This window comes from Mobula birostris, chromosome 25 (genome assembly GCF_030028105.1).
Source record: "Mobula birostris isolate sMobBir1 chromosome 25, sMobBir1.hap1, whole genome shotgun sequence".
In the NCBI taxonomy this organism is placed as follows: domain Eukaryota; kingdom Metazoa; phylum Chordata; class Chondrichthyes; order Myliobatiformes; family Myliobatidae; genus Mobula; species Mobula birostris.
In genome coordinates, this window is record NC_092394.1 from 4,898,360 (window position 1) to 4,920,554 (window position 22,195).

Here is a 22,195-nt window from a genome sequence, read left to right on the forward strand (position 1 = left end):
GGGGCTGCTGCGGGAATCTAACGACACAGTGTGTTCCCTATCCCCCCGGCCCCGCCCCCGCCCCCACCAGCAGTCCACAGTTTACACAGTGCTCCCTCTGCACCGCCCAGACGACCTTCCCTGAAAATAGCTGATATTTTCTAACTTTTGCAGATATTTCGAAATATTCTCAGTCGAGAGATAAAAGACAAGAAACATCGCAAACTCTCCCGGAAAGTCACAGACTGGGCTTACGGACCGGTTTCCTCCTCGCTGTATGAAATCACAGGAGTGGATACCACGGAAAAGAAATCTGTTCTGCAGATCGTGGTGTTCAACACCAAAATCCAGGCAAGCTTCCTTCAACGTATCCTGGCTGTCCCCCGGCGGTCAGTGTCCTGGCTGTCCCCCGGCGGTCAGTGTCCTGGCTGTCCCCTGGCGGTCAGTATCCTGGCTGTCCACTTGTGGTCAGTGTCCTGGCTGTCCCCTGGCGGTCAGTGTCCTGGCTGTCCCCTAGTGGTTAGTGCAACATTTTACGGGGCTGCTGTAAGATTAGGGTTCAATTCTCACCCGTGTCTGGAAGGAGGTGAAGGAACCCTTAGAAGGCAGTGATCATAACATGATTGAGTTCACTGTGAAATTAGAAAAAGAGAAGCCAAAATCTGATGTGTCGGTGTTTCAGTGGAGTAAAGGAAACTACAGTGGCATGAGAGAGGAACTGGCCAAAGTTGACTGGAAAGAGACACTGGCCGGAAAGACGGCAGAGCAGCAGTGGCTGGAGTTTATGTGAGAAATGAGGAATGTGCAAGACAGGTATATTCCAAAAAAGAAGAAATTTTCGAGTGGAAAAAGGATGCAACCGTGGTTGACAAGAGAAGTCAAAGTCAAAGTTAAAGCTAAGGAGAAGGCATACAAGGAAGCAAAAATTAGTGGGAAGACAGAGGATTGGGAAGTCTTTAAACCCTTACAAAAGGAAACCAAGAAGGCCATTAAGAGAGAAAAGATTAACTATGAAAGGAAACTAGCAAATAATATCAAAGAGGATACTAAAAGCTTTTTCAAGTATATAAAGAGTAAAAGACAGGTGAGAGTAGATATAGGACCGATAGAAAATGATACTGGAGAAATTGTAATGGGAGATGAGGAGATGGCAGAGGAACTGAACAAGTATTTTGCATCAGTCTTCACTGAGGAAGACAGCAGGATACCAGACACTCAAGGGTGGCAGGGAAGAGAAGTGTGCACAGTCACAATTACGACAGAGAAAGTACTCAGGAAGCTGAATAGGCTAAAGGTCGATAAATCTCCTGGACCAGATGGAATGCACCCTCGTGTTCTGAAGGAAGTAGCTGTGGAGATTGCGGAGGCATTAGCAATGATCTTTCAAAAGTCGATAGATTCTGGCATGGTTCCGGAGGACTAGAAGATTGCAAATGTCACTCCGCTATTTAAGAAGGGGGCAAGGAAGCAAAAAGGAAATTATAGACGTGTTAGCTTGACATCAGTGGTTGGGAAGTTGTTGGAGTCGATTGTCAAGGATGAGGTTACAGAGTACCTGGAGGCATATGACAAGATAGGCAGAACTCAGCATGGATTCCTTAAAGGAAAATCCTGCCTGACAAACCTATTACAATTTTTTGAGGAAATTACCAGTAGGCTAGACAAGGGAGATGCAGTGGATGTTGTATATTTGGATTTTCAGAAGGCCTTTGACAAGGTGCCACACATGATGCTGCTTAACAGGATAAAAGCCCCTGGAATTACAGGAAAGTTACATACGTGGATAGAGCGTTGGCTGATTGGCAGGAAACAGAGAGTGGGAATAAAGGGATCCTATTCTGGTTGGCTGCCAGTTACCAGTGGTGTTCCACAGGGATCAGTGTTGGGGCTGCTTCTTTTTACATTGTACATCAACGATTTGGATTATGGAATAGAGGGCTTTGTGGCTAAGTTTGCTGACGATACGAAGATAGGTGGAGGGGCCGGTAGCGCTGAGGAAACAGAGAGTCTGTAGAGAGACTTGGATAGATTGGAAGAATGGGCAGAGAAGTGGCAAATGAAGTACAATGTTGGAAAGTGTATGGTTATGCACTTTGGCAGAAAAAATAAATGGGCAGACTATTATTTAAATGGGGAAAGAATTCAAAGTTCTGAGATGCAACGGGACTTGGGAGTCCTCGTACAGGATTCCCTTAAAGTTAACCTCCAGGTTGAGTCGGTAGTGAAGAAGGCGAATGCAATGTTGGCATTCATTTCTAGAGGAATAGAGTATAGGAGCAGGGATGTGATGTTGAGGCTCTATAAGGCACTGGTGAGACCTCACTTGGAGTACTGTGGGCAGTTTTGGTCTCCTTATTTAAGAAAGGATGTGCTGACGTTGGAGAGGGTACGGAGAAGATTCACTAGAATGATTCCAGGAATGAGAGGGTTAACATATGAAGAATGTTTGTCCGCTCTTGGACTGTATTCCTTGGAGTTTAGAAGAATGAGGGGAGACCTTATAGAAACATTTCGAATGTTAAAAGGCATGGACAGAGTGGATGTGGCAAAGTTGTTTCCCATGATGGGGGAGTCTAGTACGAGAGGGCATGACTTCGGGATTGAAGGGCGCCCTTTCAGAACAGAAATGCGAAAAAATTTTTTTAGTCAGAGGGTGGTGAATCTATGGAATTTGTTGCCACGGGCAGCAGTGGAGGCCAAGTCATTGGGTGTCTTTAAGGCAGAGATTGATAGGTATCTGAGTAGCCAGGGCATCAAAGGTTATGGTGAGAAGGCGGGGCAGTGGGACTAAATAGGATAAAATGGATCAGCTCATGATAAAATGGCAGAGCAGACTCAATGGGCCGAATGGCCGACTTCTGCTCCTTTGTCTTATGATCTTATGGAGTTTGTGTGTTCTCCACATGGCCACGTGGGTTTCCTCCGGGTGCTCCAGTTTCCTCCCAAAGTCCTGTGGGTCAGGGTTAGTGAGTTGCGGGCACTCTACGTTGGTACCTGGAGGGTGCAATACTTGTGGGCTGCCCGCCACAATCCTCGCTGATTTGATTCGATGCAAGTGATGCATTTCACAGCGTCTGTCTTTCCATCTTAAATGTCGCTAATGTACCCGGTACCTTCCCCCCACTGAGCACATTTACAAGGTGCACTGCCACAAGAAAGCAGCATCCATCATCAAGGACTCCACCATCCAGGCCAGGCTCTCTTCTCGCTACGGCCATCAGAAAGGAGGGACAGGAGCCTTAGGTCCCACACCACCAGGTTCAGGAACAGTTATTACCCCTCAATCATCAGGTTCCTGAACCAGTGTGGATAATTTCACTCACCTCAAATCTGAACTGATTGCACAACCTGTGAACTCAGTTTCAAGGATCCTACAACTCATGTCTTATTTTGTATTTGCACAGCTCTTCTTTTGCACATTGGTTGCTTGTCAGAATTGCTTATGTATAGTTTTTCATAAATTCTGTTGTATTTCTTCATTTGTGAACGTCTGGAAGAAAATTAATCTCTATATGATAACATATACATACTTTGACAATAGAGTTTCTTTGATTTTGACTTTGAAGAGGGCATGGCCTGGACAGTGAGGCTCCCGCATGCCAGATGCCACCTTCTTGAGGCTTCGCTGTTTGAAGATGACCTTGATGGTGGAGACTAGAGCCCATGGGGGAGCTGTCTGAGTCTACAATCCTCTGCGGCTTTTTGCATTCCTGTGTACTGGGGCATCCGTACTAGACGGTGATGTGACCTGTCAGATTCCTCTTCAGCATACATCTGCAGAAATTTGCCAGAGTCTTTGGTGACATACTAGATCTCCTCAAACTCCAAATGCATCCAGGACAAACCTTCAGAGATGTTGGCACCCGGGAACTTGGATCCATTCAACCAATGACAAACGATGTCCAACCCAAAATGTTGACTGTGTTTCTTTTGCCCCAGATGCAGTCTGGCCGGCTGAGTGCTTCCAGTATTTTCTGTTTTCATTCACCTTGATAGTGCCCTGGTTTTGACATCTTCATTTCCAGGCTCAGATGATCTTAACAATTTCTCTCTTGTCCCTTCACCAGAACCGTCATCTGCTGCTTTCGGTGGAACCTTTGAACACTCTACTTCAACAGAAGTGGGAGAAATTTGCAGCTTACATGTCACTGCCAGCTGCGTGGTCTACGTGCTCTATGTAATCATATTCACCACCATTTACTATGACTGTTCAAATATGTATGAGGTAAGAGGCTCCTCTAAACAACAGAATCCTGCATTTTATAGATGCCTCCCTCCACCAGCTCACACCGATTTACTGACGTCGAAATGCTTCTTCTTTTCCATTTCCCATTCCACTCCTCCCCTGTACTGCCTCCTCTGCCTCCTCCCCTGCATATCACCTTCCTCTATCATCTCCTCTGCCTCCTCCCCTTTCCTCTCCTCCTTCCCTTTCTCCCATGGTCCACTCTCCTAAACTACCAGATTCCTCCTTCTTCAGCCCTTTATCTTTTCACCTATCACCTCCCGGCTTCTCACTTCATCCCCCCTCTCTCACCCACCCACCTTCCCCTCTCACCTTATCACCTGTCAACTGGCCCTCCTTCCCTCCTCCACCTTCTCCCACGCCTTTTCCTTTCCAGTCCCAATGAAGCGTCTCATCCCAAAATGTTGACTCTTTATTCCTCTCCATAGCTGCGCCCGACCTGCTGAGTTTCCTCCAGTATTTTGTGTGCATGTGACTCTGTAAAGTTATGCATTATCAGGCAAAATGAAAGTTATTGGAATCTCTCAGCCAAGCAGCATTTTACAGTGAATGTGTAATTTCAGTTTCCACTTCAGCAAAACACCACAGCTCCTTCATGCAGCTCGATGGGCGAGTCTTCATTCTACTGTGGGCTGCTCTTTTGTTGATCATGGAGGTAAGTAACAATCATTTAATTTGGTTGCTCTACACAGCAGGCAGGTGTGGCGGATTACTGGGAAGATACTCTTTTTAAAAAATACTTGGTTTTTATTGTTTTGCCAATAACAGAACAAACGGATAGACAGGGTCATCATTAGATGAAGTAAAATCCGTATCTTATAACAGAAAAAATGAATAGTGAAATGGGTTACACTGCCGTACCACAGTTAACCAAAGACTTATGTCCATAATTGTCCTTCAAAGTCTGAGGGGACCTTAAGATCCATAACTCTGAAGTCCATTCTGCAGGTCCCCTCATAAGAAGAAATAAAACAAAGTTCTTCAACCAAATAAATGTGCGGTGAAGAAATCATTTCAGGCTCAGATAAAATGTCCAATTTTCCCAGTAGCTTTCAAATTTTTAGTGGCATGTTTCAGAGAGAAAGTCAGTTGTTCCATAACATAAATTTCTTGAACTATTTCTATCCATTCCAGGACTATAGGAGACCCTTTGCTTCGCCATTTCAATAGACAATATAGACAATAGACAATAAGTGCTGGAGTAGGCCATTCGGCCTTCGAGCCAGGCACGCCATTCACTGTGATCATGGCTGATCATCCACAATCAGTATCCAGTTCCTGCCTTATCCCCATAACCTTTGATTCCACTATCTTAAGAGCTCTATCCATCACTTTCTTGAAAGCATCCAGAGACTTGGCCTCCACAGCCTTCTGGGGCAGAGCATTTCATATATCCACCACTCTCTGGGTTAAAAAGTTTTTCTCAACTCCGTCCTAAATGGCCTACCCCTTATTCTTAAGCTGTGGCCTCTGGTTCTGGACTCACCCATCAGCGGGAACATGCTTCCTGCCTGCAGCGTGTCCAATCCCTTAATAATCTTATATGTTTCAATAAGATCCCCTCTCAGCCTTCTAAATTCAAGAGTATACAAGCCCAGTCGCTCCGACCTTTCGACGTATGACAGTCCCGCATGCCAGGAATTAACCTTGTGAACCTACGCTGCACTCCCTCAATAGCAAGAATGTCCTTCCTCAAATTTGGAGACCAAAACTGCACACAGTACTCCAGGTAATCGCTTTCTTACAGGGGCTGCTAGTAGTATTTGTAACAAATATCTTTCATGTTTTTTGAGCCCATTTGGTACATTACCCAAATAAATAACGTTAAAGTCAAAATTAATCTCTGGGCTGGGGAAGTTGCTCTTTTGAGGCTGTGTCCGAGAAGGGACTGAGTGTAACGTAGCAAAATTTGCTGATGACACTAAACTGAGTGGAAAAGCAAATTGTACAGAGGATGTGGAGAGTCTGCAGAGGGATAGAGATAGATTAAGTGAGTGGGCCAAGGTCTGGCAGATGGAATACAATGTTGGTAAATGTGAGATCATCCACTTTGGAAGGAATAATAGAAGAGCAGATTATTATTTAAATGGTGAAAGATTGCAGCATGCTGTTGTGCAGAGACTTGGGAGTGCTTGTTCATGAATCACAAAAGTTAGTTTGCAGGTACAATTGGTTATTAAGAAGGCAAACGGAATGTTGGCCTTCATTGCTAGAGGGATTGAATTCAAGAGCAGGGAGGTCATGCAGCAACTATACAGGGTACTGGTGAGGCCGCACCTGGAGTACTGTGTGCAGTTCTGGTCTCCATACTTGAGGGAGGATATACTGGCTTTGGAGGCAGTGCAGAGGAGGTTCACCAGGTTGATTCCAGAGATGAAGAGGTTAACCTATGAGGAGAGATTGAGTCGCCTGGGACTGTACTCTCTGGAATTCAGAAGAATGAGAGGGTATCTTATAGACAACATACAAAATTTTGAAAGGGATAGATAAGATAAAGTAGGAAAGTTGTTCCCATTGGTAGGTAAGACTAGAACTAGGGGACATTGCCTCAAGATTCAGGGGAGAAGATTTAGGACGGAGATGAGGAGAAACTGTTTTTCCCAGAGGTGGTGAATCTGTGGAATTCTCTGCTCAGGGAACAGTTGAGACTTCTTCACTAAATATATTTAAGATACGGTTAGGTAGATTTTTACATAGCAGGGGAATTAAGGGTTATGGGGAAGAGGCAGGTAGATGGAGCTGAGTTTACAGACAGATCAGCCATGATCTTATTGAGTGGCGGGGCAGGCTTGGTGGGCCAGATGGCCAACTCCTGCTCCTGTTTGTTATGTTCTTATGTAAAAGTAAGGAGTGTCACTGCAAAGGGACAGGAGAGCGTATGGTCTCACAGGGCATACTCTGCTGGGCGCCGCTCTGGTCTTGTTAACTAAGGCAGGGGTCTGCTACCGAATGAGGAGGTGCAAAACAGTGTTCAGTGCATTGAAGTTGGAATGGTCAATCACAGGATCACGGTCTCCTTGGGCCAATCATGCACAGCCCTAATGGCTGATGGTGATGGCAATGCCGTCTGTCTGTCTGGAAGGGCAATGCAGTGTGGCACTGGAGTGACCACTCAAGGGCACAGGCCTGGGCGAGAGGTATGGAGATCCTGGGTGCCCAGTCGTCAAGGTCCCCCACTCGGCCTCACCGGTGTGGTCCTAAGGAAAGCCTATGAAGCAATACATTTGGCACCAGCTCAGCTGCAGGAGCTGCTGGGAGGATGTTCAGTGACGTCCCGCCCCTTAGGGACTCCACTCTGGGTTTACTCCATAGCCTTTGTCTCTCCCCAGCCTGCCCACAAGGAAATCTCATCACTAGAGTTTAGAAAAACCATAACTACTTTGATCACTTTGCATTGAAATTGACTTTTTTCATTCTAATTGTATTCTTCCTTGTAAAAATGGCAAGACCGTGAGACATTGGAGCAGAATTTGGCCATTCATGTTATTGTGCACATTGGGTGTCAACCAGGCCATTTCTTTAGCATTTTGGCTATTTTTTACAAGGCTAAGTTTCTAGCTCGATGCTGGACCCAGCACGGATGGGGAATGGTGCAGGGAGCCGGTCAGATTTGAATGCTGGACCATTTGCCTCAAAGTCCAGTGCTGATGCCACTACACCCCCAACCAGCTTGCACGTTTGAGCAACACACACAAAATCATTTGGACTATTTAGGGCCACTTTCGCTGGAGAAGTGAGAGCCTTAGGCCCACGTTCACTGGAGAAGTGAGAGCCTTAGGCCCACATTCGATGGAGAAGTGAGCGTTAGGCCAGAGTTCACTTGAGAAGTGAGCGTTAGGCCCATGTTCACTGGGGAAGTGAGAGCCTTAGGCCTACGTTCACTGGGGAAGTGAGAGCCTTAGGCCCACGTTCACTGGGGAAGTGAGAGCCTTAGGCCCATGTTCACTGGGGAAGTGAGAGCCTTAGGCCTACGTTCACTGGGGAAGTGAGAGCCTTAGGCCCGAGTTCACTTGAGAAGTGAGAGCCTTAGGCCCACGTTCACTGGGAAGTGAGAGCCTTAGGCCCACGTTCACTGGGGAAGTGAGAGCCTTAGGCCCACGTTCACTGGGGAAGTGAGAGCCGTAGGCCCACGTTCACTGGGGAAGTGAGAGCCTTAGGCCCACGTTCACTAGGGAAGTGAGAGCCTTAGGCCTACGTTCACTGGGGAAGTGAGAGCCTTAGGCCCGAGTTCACTGGGAAGTGAGAGCCTTAGGCCTACGTTCACTGGGGAAGTGAGAGCCTTAGGCCTGAGTTCACTGGGGAAGTGAGACCCTTAGGCCTACGTTCACTGGGGAAGTGAGAGTGCGCTTAAATATATAAATTTCTTAAACAGGATTGAGGTGGATGACGAGATGCTGTTCCAAAGGGTGGGAGGTCTAGAACCAGGGGAATAAAACCAGAAGAATGATCTCTGAGTTGTCAAATGAAGGGTCTTGGCCCAAACGTTGACTGTTTATTCCCCTCCATAGATGCTGCCTGACCTGCTGAGTTCCTCCAGCATTTTGTGTGAGTTGCTCTGCATTTCAGTATCTGCAGACTTCCTCGTGAGATGTGTTGTTTTGTGGCAGCCGTTCATGACAGAGACATAACAATGATTATAAAATACTCAATTAAACAGTGCCCAAACAGGAATGAAGTCGTGTTCGTGGACGCCCCTGAAATCTGTCCTCATGGCTGACCTTAAGGAGTTTGCGTGGTCTCCCTGTGACCGTGTGGGTTTCCTCCAAGTGCCCTGGTTTCCCCCACAGTGATAAGACGCACCGGTTCGGATTTCTGAGTCGTGACATGCTATGTAGGCGCCGGAAACTTGGTGACTTCTGCCCCTGGGTCATCCTCTGACTGTGTTGCTGTACGTTTCAATGCTCTGATGTACCTCTGACAAATAAAACTAATCTCAATCAGGCAGGACAGATTAGAGGGCTTGTCTACTGAGTCCTTGTGGGTGGAGCTGAGAAACAGGAAAGGTATGGCCACATTAATGGGATTGTATTACAGACCACCCAATAGTCAAAAAAGAATTGGAAGTGCAAATCTGCAGAGAGATAGCAGGCAACTGCAGGAAACATAAAGTTGTGGTGGTAGGGGATTTTAATTTTCCATATATTGATTGGGTCTCCATACTGTTAGGGGTCTAGATGGTTTAGAGTTTGTAAAATGTGTTCAGGAAAGTTTTCTAAATCAATATATAGAGGGACCAACTAGAAAGGATGCAATATTGGATCTCCTATTAGGAAACGAGTTAGGACAAGTGACAGAAGTCTGTGTAGGGGAGCACTTGGTTCCAGTGATCATAACACCATTAGTTTCAACTTGATCATGGACAAGGATAGATCTGGTCCTAGGGTTGAGGTTCTGAACTGGAAGAAGGCCAAATTTGAAGAAATGAGAAAGGATCTAAAAAGCGTGGATTGGGACAGGTTGTTCTCTGCCATGGATGTGATCGGTAGGTGGGAAGCCTTCAAAGCAGAAATTTTGAGAGTGCAGAATTTGTATGTTCCTGTCAGGATTAAAGGCAAGGTGAATAGGAATAAGGAAACTTGGTTCTCAAGGGATATTGCAACTCTGATAAAGAAGAAGAGGGAGTTGTATGATGTGTATAGGAAGCAGGGAGGAAATAAGGTGCTTGAGGAGTATAAGAAGTGCAAGAAAATACTTAAGAAAGAAATCAGGAGGGCTAAAAGAAGACATGAGGTTGCCTTGGCGGTCAAAGTGAAGGATAATCCAAAGAGCTTTTACAGGTATATTAAGAGCAAAAGGATTGTAAGGGATAAAGTTGGTCCTCTTGAAGATCAGAGTGGTCGGCTATGTGCGGAACCAAAGGAAATGGGGGAGATCTTAAATAGATTTTTTGTGTCTGTATTTACTAAGGAAACTGGCATGAAATCTATGGAATTAAGGGAATCAAGTAGTGAGATCATGGAAACTGTACAGATCGAAAAGGAGGAGGTCCTTGCTGTCTTGAGGAAAATTAAAGTGGATAAATCCCCGGGACCTGACAGGGTGTTCCCTCGGACCTTGAAGGAGACTAGTGTTGAAATTGCAGGGGCCCTGGCAGAAATATTTAAAATGTCGCTGTCTACAGGTGATGTGCCGGAGGATTGGAGAGTGGCTCATGTTGTTCCGTTGTTTAAAAAAGGATCGAAAAGTAATCCAGGAAATTATAGGCCAGTAAGTTTAACGTCGGTAGTAGGTAAGTTATTGGAGGGAGTACGAAGAGACAGAATCTACAAGCATTTGGATAGACTGGGACTTACTAGGGAGAGTCAACATGGCTTTGTGCGTGGTAGGTCATGTTTGACCAATCTATTGGAGTTTTTCGAGGAGGTTACCAGGAAAGTGGATGAAGGGAAGGCAGTGGATATTGTCTACATGGACTTCAGTAAGGCCTTTGACAAGGTCCCGCATGGGAGGTTAGTTAGGAAAATTCAGTCGCTAGGTATACATGGAGAGGTGGTAAATTGGATTAGACATTGGCTCGATGGAAGAAGCCAGAGAGTGGTAGTACAGAATTGCTCCTCTGAGTGGAGGCCTGTGACTAGTGGTGTGCCACAGGGATCAGTGCTGGGTCCATTGTTATTTGTCATCTATATCAATGAACTGGTTGATAATGTAGTAAATTGGATCAGCAAGTTTGCTGATGATACAAAGATTGGAGGTGTAGTAGACAGTGAGGAAGGTTTTCAGAGCCTGCAGAGGGACTTGGACCAGCTGGAAAAATGGGCTAAAAAATGGCAGATGGAGTTTAATACTGACAAGTGTGAGGTATTGCACGTTGGAAGGACAAACCAACGTAGAACATACAGGGTTAATGGTAAGGCACTGAGGAGTGCAGTGGAACAGAGGGATCTGGGAATACAGATACAAAATTCCCTAAAAGTGGCGTCACAGGTAGATAGGGTCGTAAAGAGAGCTTTTGGTACATTGGCCTTTATTAATCAAAGTATTGAGTATAAGAGCTGGAATATTATGCTGAGGTTGTATAAGGCATTGGTGAGGCCGAATCTGGAGTATTGTGTTCAGTTTTGGTCACCAAATTACAGGAAGGATATAAATAAGGTTGAAAGAGTGCAGAGAAGGTTTACAAGGATGTTGCCAGGACTTGAGAAACTCAGTTACAGAGAAAGGTTGAATAATTTGGGACTTTATTCCCTGGAGCGTAGAAGAATGAGGGGAGATTTGATAGAGGTATATAAAATTATGATGGGTATAGATAGAGTGAATGCAAGCAGGCTTTTTCCACTGAGGCAAGGGGAGAAAAAAAACAGAGGACATGGGTTTAGGGTGAGGGGGGAAAAGTTTAAAGGGAGCATTAGCGGGGGCTTCTTCACACAGAGAGTGGTGGGAGTATGGAATGAGCTGCCAGACGAGATGGTAAATGCGGGTTCTTTTTTAACATTTAAGAATAAATTGGACAGATACATGGATGGGAGGTGTATGGAGGGATATGGTCCATGTGCAGGTTAGTGGGACTAGGCAGAAAATGGTTCGGCACAGCCAAGGAGGGCCAAAAGGCCTGTTTCTGTGCTGTAGTTTCTATGGTATGGTTTCTATGGTAATATCTGAAGATCTTAATCTTACCTGGCGGCCTGCTTCATCAGATAAGCACAGACAACAGCTTTGGAACAGTTTCTTCCCCTCTGCCATCAGATTTCCAAACTGTCCACAAACCCATGGACACCATCTCACTATTTTGCTCTGTTTTTGCACTATTATATTTTATATACTCTTATTGTAATTTATATTAATTTTTTTATGTATTGCACTGTTCTGCTGCCACAAAACTAGAAGTTTTCTGAGCAACACACACAAAATGCCGGAGGAATTCAGAAGGCCAGGCAGCATCGGTGGAAAAGAGTACAGTCAACGTTTCAGGCCGAGATCCTTCAGCAGGACTCTTGCTTGTAAAAGTTTTCTGACATCGATCAGTGATAATAAACGTGATTCTGATATGGTGTGTCGTCTCTTGTGCTCTTTTCCTTTCGCGCTGGACTGTTGTACTGAGGTAGAGTCTGGGTTGGGTAGAGATGTTTTGTTAACTTTGCCGGTCTTTCTCTGTCGTGACCGGTATTGGTTCTCCGGAGCTGGTTGTCTTGGTTCGATGAGCCAACTTCTGTTTGTCTGAAGTGTCAGTTTGGGTGGTGTTTTAACGTCCGTTTTCCTTTGTAGATTGTGATGATCAGCCAGCTGAGGCTCCCGGACCTCCAGTCGGTGGTGACAGAAGCCTGGTTCCACATTCTCTTGTGAGTTTCTCGTGGGCATCACCGAGGCGTAGTGGCTGGCGTTGGCGCTCTGCAGCGCCAGCGACCGGGGGTCAGTTCTTGCTGCTGTCTGTAAGGAGTTTTCACGTTCTCCCCGTTTCCTCCAGGTGCTCAGTCTCCACAGTCCAGAAAGGTACCGGATAGGGTTCGGGTTTAGTCAGTAACCACACACAACACGGTACCGGTTAGGGGTTAGTCGGTAACCACACACAACACGGTACCGGTTAGGGGTTCGGGTTAGTCAGTAACCACACACAACACGGTACCGGTTAGGGGTTCGGGTTAGTCAGTAACCACACACAACACGGTACCGGTTAGGGGTTCGGGTTAGTCAGTAACCACACACAACACGGTACCGGTTAGGGGTTAGTCGGTAACCACACACAACACGGTACCGGTTAGAAGTTAGTCAGTAACCACACACAACACGGTACCGGTTAGGGGTTTGGGTTAGTCAGTAACCACACACAACACGGTACCGGTTAGGGGTTAGTCGGTAACCACACACAACACAGTACCGGTTAGGGGTTCGGGTTAGTCAGTAACCACACACAACACGGTACCGGTTAGGGGTTAGTCGGTAACCACACACAACACGGTACCGGTTAGGGGTTAGTCAGTAACCACACACAATACGGTACCGGTTAGGGGTTAGTCGATAACCACACACAACACGGTACCGGTTAGGGGTTAGTCGGTAACCACACACAACACGGTACCGGTTAGGGGTTAGTCGGTAACCACACACAACGCGCTGGAGGAACTCAGCAGGCCAGGCAGTGTCTGTGGGAAAAAGTACAGTCGATGTTTCAGGCCGAGAGACTTCAGCAGGACTGAGAAAAAGTGATTAGAGATTAGAGTGGGGGAGGGGGGGTGGGGGGAGGGAGGGGGGAGGGGGGAGGAAGTACTGGTAGTGGGGGAGGGGGGAGGAGGTAGTGGGGGAGGGGGGAGGAGGTACTGTTATTGGGGGAGGGGGAGGAGGTAGTGAGGGAGGGGGGAGGGGGTAGTGAGGGGGGTGGGGGAGGGAGGGGGAGGGGGGAGGAGGTAGTGGGGGGAGGGGGGAGGGGGGGGAGGGAGGAGGTAGTGGGGGGAGGAGGGAGGAAGTACTGGTAGTGGGGGGAGGGGGAAGGGAAGGTGAAGTGACGAGCTGGGAAGTCAATTAGTGAAAGAGATACATGGCTGGAGAAGGGGGGAGTCTGAAGGCCATGGAAGAAATGGAAAGGCAAGGAGCACCAGAGGGAGGTGTTGGGCAGGAAAGGAGATAGGTGAGAGAGGGGGAAAGGGGATGGGGAAGGAGAGGGCTACCAGAAATTCGAGAAATCGATGTTCATACCATCAGGTTGGAGGCTACCCAAACAGAATATAAGGTGTTGCTCCTCCACCCTAAGTGTGGCCTCATCATGGCAGTAGAGGCAATGGATGAACCAATAGGAATGGGAAAGGGAATTGAAATTGGTGGCCAGTGGGAGATCCTGCTTTTTCTAGTGGATGGAGTGTAGATGTTCGGCAAACTGGTCTCACCGATATACAGAGCCACACTGGGAGCACTGAACACAGTGTGTGACCCCCAACAGGTTCACAAGTGAAGTGTCGCCTCAGAGCCCTGAATGGTAGTGAGGGGAGGAGGTGTAACACTTGTTCCACCTGCAAGGATAAGTGCCTGGAGGGAGATCAGTGGGGAGGGTCGAATGGACAAGGGAGTCACGTAGAGAGAGATCCCTGCAAAAATTGGGATGGGGTGAGATATGTGCTTAGTGGTGGGATCCCACTGGAGATGGCAGAAGTTATGGAGAATTATGTGCTGGACGCGGAGGCTGGTGGGGTGGGAGGTGCGGACAAGAGGAACCCTTTCCATGCTGGGGTGAGGGCAGACATGCGTGAAATGGAAGAGATGTACGTGAGCGCAGCGTATGGGTATAGAGTTAGTAAGTTGTCACCAGAAGCGTCACAACACTTACAGGCTGCCCTCAGACAGTGTTAGTCGTTGATGTAAATGATGCATTTCACTGTATGTTTCGAGCTTTTGATGTACATGTGATAAATAAATCTAATTTAAGTATCCAGGCATAGTAGACTGTGGCAAAGTGCTGGTAAATAGAATTATTTCAGGTGGTCAGCATGGTCAGGATGGGCCGAGTGGCCTGTTTCTGCACTGTATGCCTCTGTGAGGTGTTCTGGGAGATCTGGAGGCTGGAGAAGGTGAGAAATGTATAGATGAAAGGATATTCTTTGGTCCTGCAGCGTCTTGCAGGCTGGGATGGTGATCTGCTCCACCGTGTTGTACTGGTTGGGCGCTAAGCTCCAGCGAGCGACACTGACGGGTGCACTGACTCTCGGCTGGATCAACGTCCTCTACTACACCCGGGGATTCCAGAGCATGGGGATCTACAGCGTCATGCTGCAAAAGGTAAACCCTCTGAAAGTGGGCACGCGCATGTTAAAGGACAGAAGGGGCGGTGGGGCAGTGTGAGTGAAGCTGGAGGAACAAGGGCTTGGATTAATGGGTGAGAAGATAGAAAGGCAACTCAGGTTTATTGTCATTTAATTATATACATGAATATAACGTACATAACCATATAACCTATACAGAAACAAGCCGTTTCTCTGAACCGGGGTGTAAAGCACAGTAGTACACATAACACAAATAAATTATAAGATCATAAGATATAGGAGCAGGATTAGGCCATTTGGCCCATCGAGTCTGCTCTGCCATTCAATCATGACTGATCCTATTTTTCCCCTTCTCAGCCCCACTCCCTGACCTCCCCATAACCTTTGATGCTGTCTCCAATCAAGACCCTATCAAGCACTGCTTTAAATACACCCAAAGACTGGGTAACAAATTCCTAAATTCACCACCCTCTGGCTGAAGAAATTTTTCCTCATCTGTGTTTTAAATGGACGCCCCTCTATCCTGAGGCTGTGTTCTCTTGTCCTAGACTCCCCCACCATGGGAAACATCCTTTCCACATCTACTCTGTCTGGGACTTCCAACATTCGAAAGGTTTCAATGAGATCCCCCCTCATCCTTCTGAATTCCAGCGAGTACAGACCCAGAGCCATCAAACATTCCTCGTATGATAACCCTTTCATTCCCAGAATCATCCTTGTGAACCTCCTCTGGACCCTCCCCAATGCCAGCACATCTTTTCTTAGATAAGGAGCCAAAACTGTTCACAATACTCAAGGTGAGGCCTCACCAGTACCTTATCCCTCAGCATCACAGCCCTGCTCTTGTATACTAGACCTCTTGAAATGAATGCTAACATTACATTTTCCTTCCTCACCACCTACTCAACCTACAAGTTAACCCTTAGGGAGTTCTGCTCAAGGACTCCCAAGTCCCTTTGCATCTCAGATTTTTGGATTTTCTCCCCGTTTAGAAAGCAGTCTAAATGTAAGGATAAGATCTACAGATGAATCACACATAAATGACCAACTAAAGTGAATTAATATTAAATATGATAAGGTACGGAACAGATTAACCACTGACACTTTGAACACAATAGGGCAAGGAGTTCAGAAGCCTAATAGCCTGGGGGGGAAAGAAAATGTTTTTCATCCTGACTATTCTTGTTTTTATGCATCGTAGTCTCCTCCCTGATGGTAGAAAGTCAAAGAGGATGCTGGATGGATGGGTGGGATCCTTCATAATACTAAGGGCCCTGCATACACAGCACTCCTGATAAATATCCCCGATGAATTGTAGGGAGAGCCCTATGATCCTCTCAGCTGTTCTCACAGTCCTTTGTAAGGACTTCTGCTCTGATGCTCGACTGCTCCCATACCAGATGGAGTTGCAACTTGTCTGGACGCTCTCCATGGTGCTCCTGTGAAACACAGCAAAGATGAGGGTGTCTCAATCTTCTTAGGCAGTGCTGTGCCCTCTTGTCAATATGATGGGACCAGGTGAGTTCACCCATGATGTGAACACCCAGGAACTTGGCGCACTTAACCCAGTCTACGGAGCAGCCACGTATTCATGGTTTGCACCTTCCTGAAGTAGAAAGGTCACAACGAAGACCACTGGGACTTTTCAAAGAACGGTGTTGTAGGGGAAAGGGGTTTAAAGGAAGGAGTGAGAGGGTTCAGAACCTGAGCACTCACATAGAGCATAGACCAGTACAGCACATCGGCTCGCACTGTCGAGCCAAGCTAATTCAATTAGTAATCTGAACAAATCCCTTCAGCCTGCACAACGTCCATGTTCTTCCATTCCCTGCAGGTTCGTGTGCCTGTCTGAGAGTCTTTTGAACGTCTCTGTCATCACTGTTCCTTCTAAGCTGTGCAGGCACATGGCTGCACAGTGACTGAAATGCTCCCATGCACATAGCCCTCGTCACTGCGCAGCTGGAACTTTCTTTTACATTATGTTTTATTCAAGTGCCGCGCAGTTTTCAGTCCCTGTAAAACATTCCCTTACTCTGAGCAATGGTTGGTCCGCGCAGCCGTGAAAGATAATTGGAGGGAACGTTGTCTATGATCAGCAGAGCTGAGGCTAAGAGACTTGAGGGCTTCAAGTTCCTTGGAGTGAACACCACCAGCAGGGCGCCACGGTAGCATAGCGCTTAGCACAACACCGTTACAGCTCGGGGTATTGGAGTTCGGAGTTCAATTCTGGCACCAAGTGTAAGGAGTTTCTACATTCCTCCCCATGAACACGTAGGTTTCCTCCGGGTGCTCTGGTTTCCTCCCACAGTTCAAAGACCTACCGGTTAGTAGGTTAATTGGTCATTGTAAATTGTCCTGTGATTAGGCCAGGGTTAAATTGGGGGTTTGCTGGTCGTGTTCCACGTTGTATCTCTAAATAAAAGTAGCATTTGCCTCTGTCACCAGCCGAAGCAGTGCATTCCAGCTACCCAGCACCCTGTGTAAAGCAAACACTTGCCCTTGTACACCTCCCCCGAGTTTACCCCTCACCTTCACTGGTTTCAGATGCTTCAACCCTGGGGAAAAAGGCACTGGCTACCTGTCTCCACCTCCCTTCACCTTTAGACCTCTTTCAGACGGGGATGATAGAAAAATGGAGGGCTCTGTGGGAGGGTCAGCACAACGCCTGGGCTGAAGGGCCTGTACTGTTCTGTGTTCTAGACCACAGGCAAAGTAAGCTGGAGGAAGTAACAGATCAAACACGTGACTAAGGCGGTAGCAGAAATAAATGTCCCAGGTTAGAAACAGAGCACACATTTCACAAATGGAGAGTAGAGGAAACTGCAGGTGTAGCACTCGGGACACCAGTGTGGTTCCCCCCTCTCCCTCTGAACCCCTGATCTGGGTCAATATCAACCAGACCAGGGCACATTGGCAGGGTTACTGGTAATCGGGGATTGACAATCAGTCCTGTGATTTTGAGGTGTTGGCCTGAAACTTCAACTGCTTTTTTTCCCTCTCCATGAGTGCTGCCTGACCTGCCGAGTTCCTCCACCATTTTGTGTGTGTTAGAACATGGAACATACAGCACAGATGCAGGCCATTCAGCCCACAATGTTGTGCTGAACCAATTAAACAGCAAATCAGAAATATCCGAACACTAATCCCTTCTACCTTCATAATGTCCATGTCTCTCCATCTTCCTTGTATCCACGTGCCTATCCAAATATCTCTTAAAAGCCTTCAATGTACTTGTCTCTACCACCACACTAGGCAGCTCATTCCAGGTATCTATGACTCTCTGAATTAAAAACTTACCCCTCACATCCCCCTTGAACTTCAATGCATGAAATGCATAAGGCATTTCAACCCTGGGAAACAGAAACTCTCTGTCCACTCTATCTATGCCTCCCATAATCTTGTAAACCTCTATCACATCTGCCCTCAGCCTCCAGTGCTCCAGAGAAAACAAGCCAAGTTTATCCACGCTCTCATGACAGAACATGCTCAAGGTTTCTAACATCTGCAGAATCTTGTGTTTAGGTTTTGTACCTAGTTTTAATTCCCGTTTGCTAACAGAATTTAAATCTCCACACCTTGGTCTAGCGGTTTCAAACGTGCTTCCAGATATGGATGCCACTATGCTGAGGTTTTTGTCTACAGTAACCAACCATTTCCATTGTATATCACTACTGAATGCAGAGGGAAACCCAGCCACAGTGCAGATTAGAGTCGCCCTAAACTCTGCTCAATTTGGGCATCACCGTCAACGTGTTACCACTCCTGATTCGGTCTGTATTCCTGTGATTGTATCATAGTTGTTATTTCACTGCGCAAGGTAGCGAATCTCCACTGACAGCCATGGAGGCCAACACTGGGTATATTTAAAGCGGAAGTCGATAGGTTCTTGATTAGTAAGGTTGTCAAAGATTACGGGAAGAATGGGGTTGAGAGGGATAATAAGTCAGCCATGATGGAAATGGCAGAGCAGATTTGATGGGCTGAATGGCCTAATCCTGCTTCTATATCTGATGGTCTTCTCTCTTTCAGATCCTGTTAAGTGATGTGGTGCATTTCCTGTTTGTCTATCTCCTGTTTCTAATTGGTTTTTCTGCAGGTAAAAAACTAAATATGCTATGCGATTTGATTTGTTCTTTCCCTTTGTGGTGTTCAGACCAGACAAGAAACAGCAAAATAACAGCTAAATTGTACGATTTGCTAGAGTCTGTCACTGTTTTCTGTGCTGTCACTGTGCATGTTCGCAGTGGACTACCTGAATGTCCAGCTTGGTTACATGGAGTAATCTGATAATTACATGGGTAAAATAATCAAATAAAGCAGACCCAGAGACACTCTCAGTATCTCTGTGGCTGTAACAAGAGAAATAAAGACAGTTACTGACAGGAAAACAGAGATACCACAGCACAGTACAGGCCCTTCGGAAAAACTTTTAACCTTCTCTAAGATAAATCTAGCCCTTCCCTCGCACATAACCCTCCATTTTTCTACCACCCATGTGTCTAAGGGTCTCTTAAATATCTCTAAAGTATCGGACTCTGCCACCTCCCTGGCAGTGTGATCCATGCACCCACCACACTGCGCAAAAAAAAACTTTTTAAAAAACTGTTTTTAAGGAAAAGGTGTGGGGAGCCCAAGCAGTGACATGGATGTGTCTGCTGCTCTTGTACGTTAACCCAGGGCAGCTCAGTTTGAATCTGTTTTAATATCATTAACACAGAGCCACAGAGCACTACAGCATAGAAACAGGCCCTTCAGCCCATCTAGTCTGTGCCAAACTATTAATCTGCCCAGTCCCATCGACCTGCAACCCTCTATAACTCTCCCACCCATGTACTTACCTAACTTCCTCTTAATCGTTGAAATGTGGAGATTGAGTACAGAATTGTGAAAAAGTTTATTTATTTATTGAGATACAGCATGGAACAGGCCTTTCTGGCCCTTCGAGCTGCACCACCCAGCAATCCCCAATCCTGGCCTAGTCACGGGAGAATTTATAATTACCAGTTAACCTACCAACTGGTACGTCCTTCAACTGTGGGATAAAACCCACATGGGCACGTGGGCACGGGGAGAACAAACAAACTCCTTACAGCCAGCGGCAGGAATTGAACCTCGGTCACCTGTACCGTGAAGTGTGTACTAACCACTACGCTATCGTACAGCCCCAGAGGTCCTAAGTACATGAATAGAGGTAGGCTGCCTGAGATGTTTTGCATAAGACTGTAGTATTGCACCGTACTGCTGCCGTAATAAAAACAAATTTCATGACATATGTGAGTGATGATAAACCTGATTCTGATATGGGTCTCTATTGTGGACTGAGAGTGGGAAGGGGGCAGGGAGAGGGGAATCATGGTTGGGAAAAGGGGAAGCGGGAGGGGAGGGAGCAGGAAGCACCAGAGAGATATTCTGTAATGATCAATACACCAATTGTTTGGAATCAAATGACCTTGCCTGGTGTCTCAGGACTGGGTGGGTCTCCAGACATACCACCCCCTCCCACCCCCGCCGCTGGCACTCCTTCTCTGCCACCTGTCCCACAGCCCTCCTGTGGGCCTCCACCCTTGCCATTCCCAACAGCTTTTGTTCCCACCGGATATACAAATTTTCTATATGCTCCATATTAACAAATACAGTACTATGCAAAAGCTTGGGCACCCTTGCTATAGCTATATATATATATATACATACACACACACAAGGGTTTTGCACAGCACTGATAGTTGAGAAACTTGATATTTTGTGCAGTACAGTACAATCCATAAAAATGACTATAAATGACAATAAGGAAATAATTAAACAAGTAAGTCGTGCGAAAAGAGAGCAAGATACTGAGGCAGTGTTCATTCCAGTTCTTTCCTTGGATGCACTGATGTAAATGTTTCTGTACCAGCTCTCGCCTCCCTGATTCAGAGTTGCCCGAACAGCCTGAAGTGCAGACCTTTTGACTCTTTCGGCATGGCCATGCTGGAACTCTTCAAGCTCACCATCGGACTGGGGGACTTGAAGGTACAGAGCCAGGTCCTCTACCCGCAGCTCTTCCTCTTCCTCCTGGTGTTGTACGTCGTCCTCACCTTCATCCTGCTGCTGAACATGCTGATCGCACTGATGGGAGACACCGTGGGCAACATCTCCAAAGACAGCAAGACCATCTGGAAACTCCAGGTACCTGCCCCCAACATCTGCACATCCACATGGGGAGAGGCATTGGCTCCTTGTCCCACTTTGCCACATGGTCACGTACACATGGGCCTCAGCCATCCTCCCAGTGGCGGTTCAAGTGAGCTGCCAAGGGTGAACACCCAGGGCACCCATACAAGGTTCACCCAATTGTCACCCGATGCACAACTCAACCAGTTAGCAGAAAGAGGCATCCCACTATCCAAAACCCACCACATTGTCAAAATGTTTGATTGGCTGAGGTTAGCTTAAGGTTGAACAGTGGAGCAGATTTGACGTCTAATTCTAAGCCTCTATCTTACACAGAACCAGACTGCGTCCAACCCTAGGACTGGTAGTAGTACTAACAAGGAGGCAGGATTTATAATTACAGGATAATGACTAGTGTTAGAGGGTTAGTGTCACTGAGTGTTCCTGGGTCTTTGACCAATTGTGAGACTGTACTTGCTCTAATGCGGTAATGACTCAGACAATTGTTTACCAGAATGAAAGGGTTAATGTATGAGGAGCATTTTAGGCCCCATGCCTAAGAAAGGATGTGCTGGCATTGGAGAGGATCCAAAGGAGGGACACGGGAATGAAAGGGTTAATGCATGAGGCGCATTTGATGACCTGGGCCTGTATTCACTGGAATTTTGAAGAATGGAGAAGGTTCTGATTGAAACCTATCGAATATTGAGAGGCCTAGGTCAAGTGGGGTGTGGTGCGTGGCCAAGTGGTTAGGGCGTTGGACTAGCGATCTGAAGGTCATGAGTTCGAGACCCAGCTGAGGCAGTGTGTTGTGTCCTTGAGCAAGGCACTTAACCACACACTGCTCCAGTCCACCCAGCTGAAAATGGGTACCGGCAAAATTCCGGGAGTTAACCTCGCGATAGACTGGCATCCTATCTGGGGGGGGGCAGAGTCTCGTACTCTCAGTCACTTCACACCATGGAAACTGGCACAAGCACCGGCCTGATGAGCCTATAAGGCTCGGGACAGACTTTAACTTTAACTGGATGAAGTGGGTGTGGAGAGGATGTTTCCTATAGTGGGAGAGTCTAGGACCAGAAGACACAGCCTCAGAATAGAAGAACATTGCTTTAGAACAGAGATGAGGAGG

At 46.8% G+C, this 22,195-nt stretch overlaps 1 protein-coding gene across 1 annotated transcript in view; it reads left to right on the forward strand.

Moving 5' to 3' along the window:
• Positions 1 to 22,195, forward strand: part of LOC140187625 (transient receptor potential cation channel subfamily V member 3-like) — a 49,846-nt gene that overhangs the window by 21,258 nt on the left and 6,393 nt on the right. Inside the window, 9 exon segments of the mRNA XM_072243143.1 lie at positions 154 to 330; positions 4,047 to 4,122; positions 4,125 to 4,204; positions 4,789 to 4,819; positions 4,822 to 4,880; positions 12,431 to 12,504; positions 14,764 to 14,929; positions 18,943 to 19,009; positions 20,807 to 21,078. Of these exon segments, the coding sequence (XP_072099244.1) occupies positions 154 to 330; positions 4,047 to 4,122; positions 4,125 to 4,204; positions 4,789 to 4,819; positions 4,822 to 4,880; positions 12,431 to 12,504; positions 14,764 to 14,929; positions 18,943 to 19,009; positions 20,807 to 21,078 (1,002 nt within the window).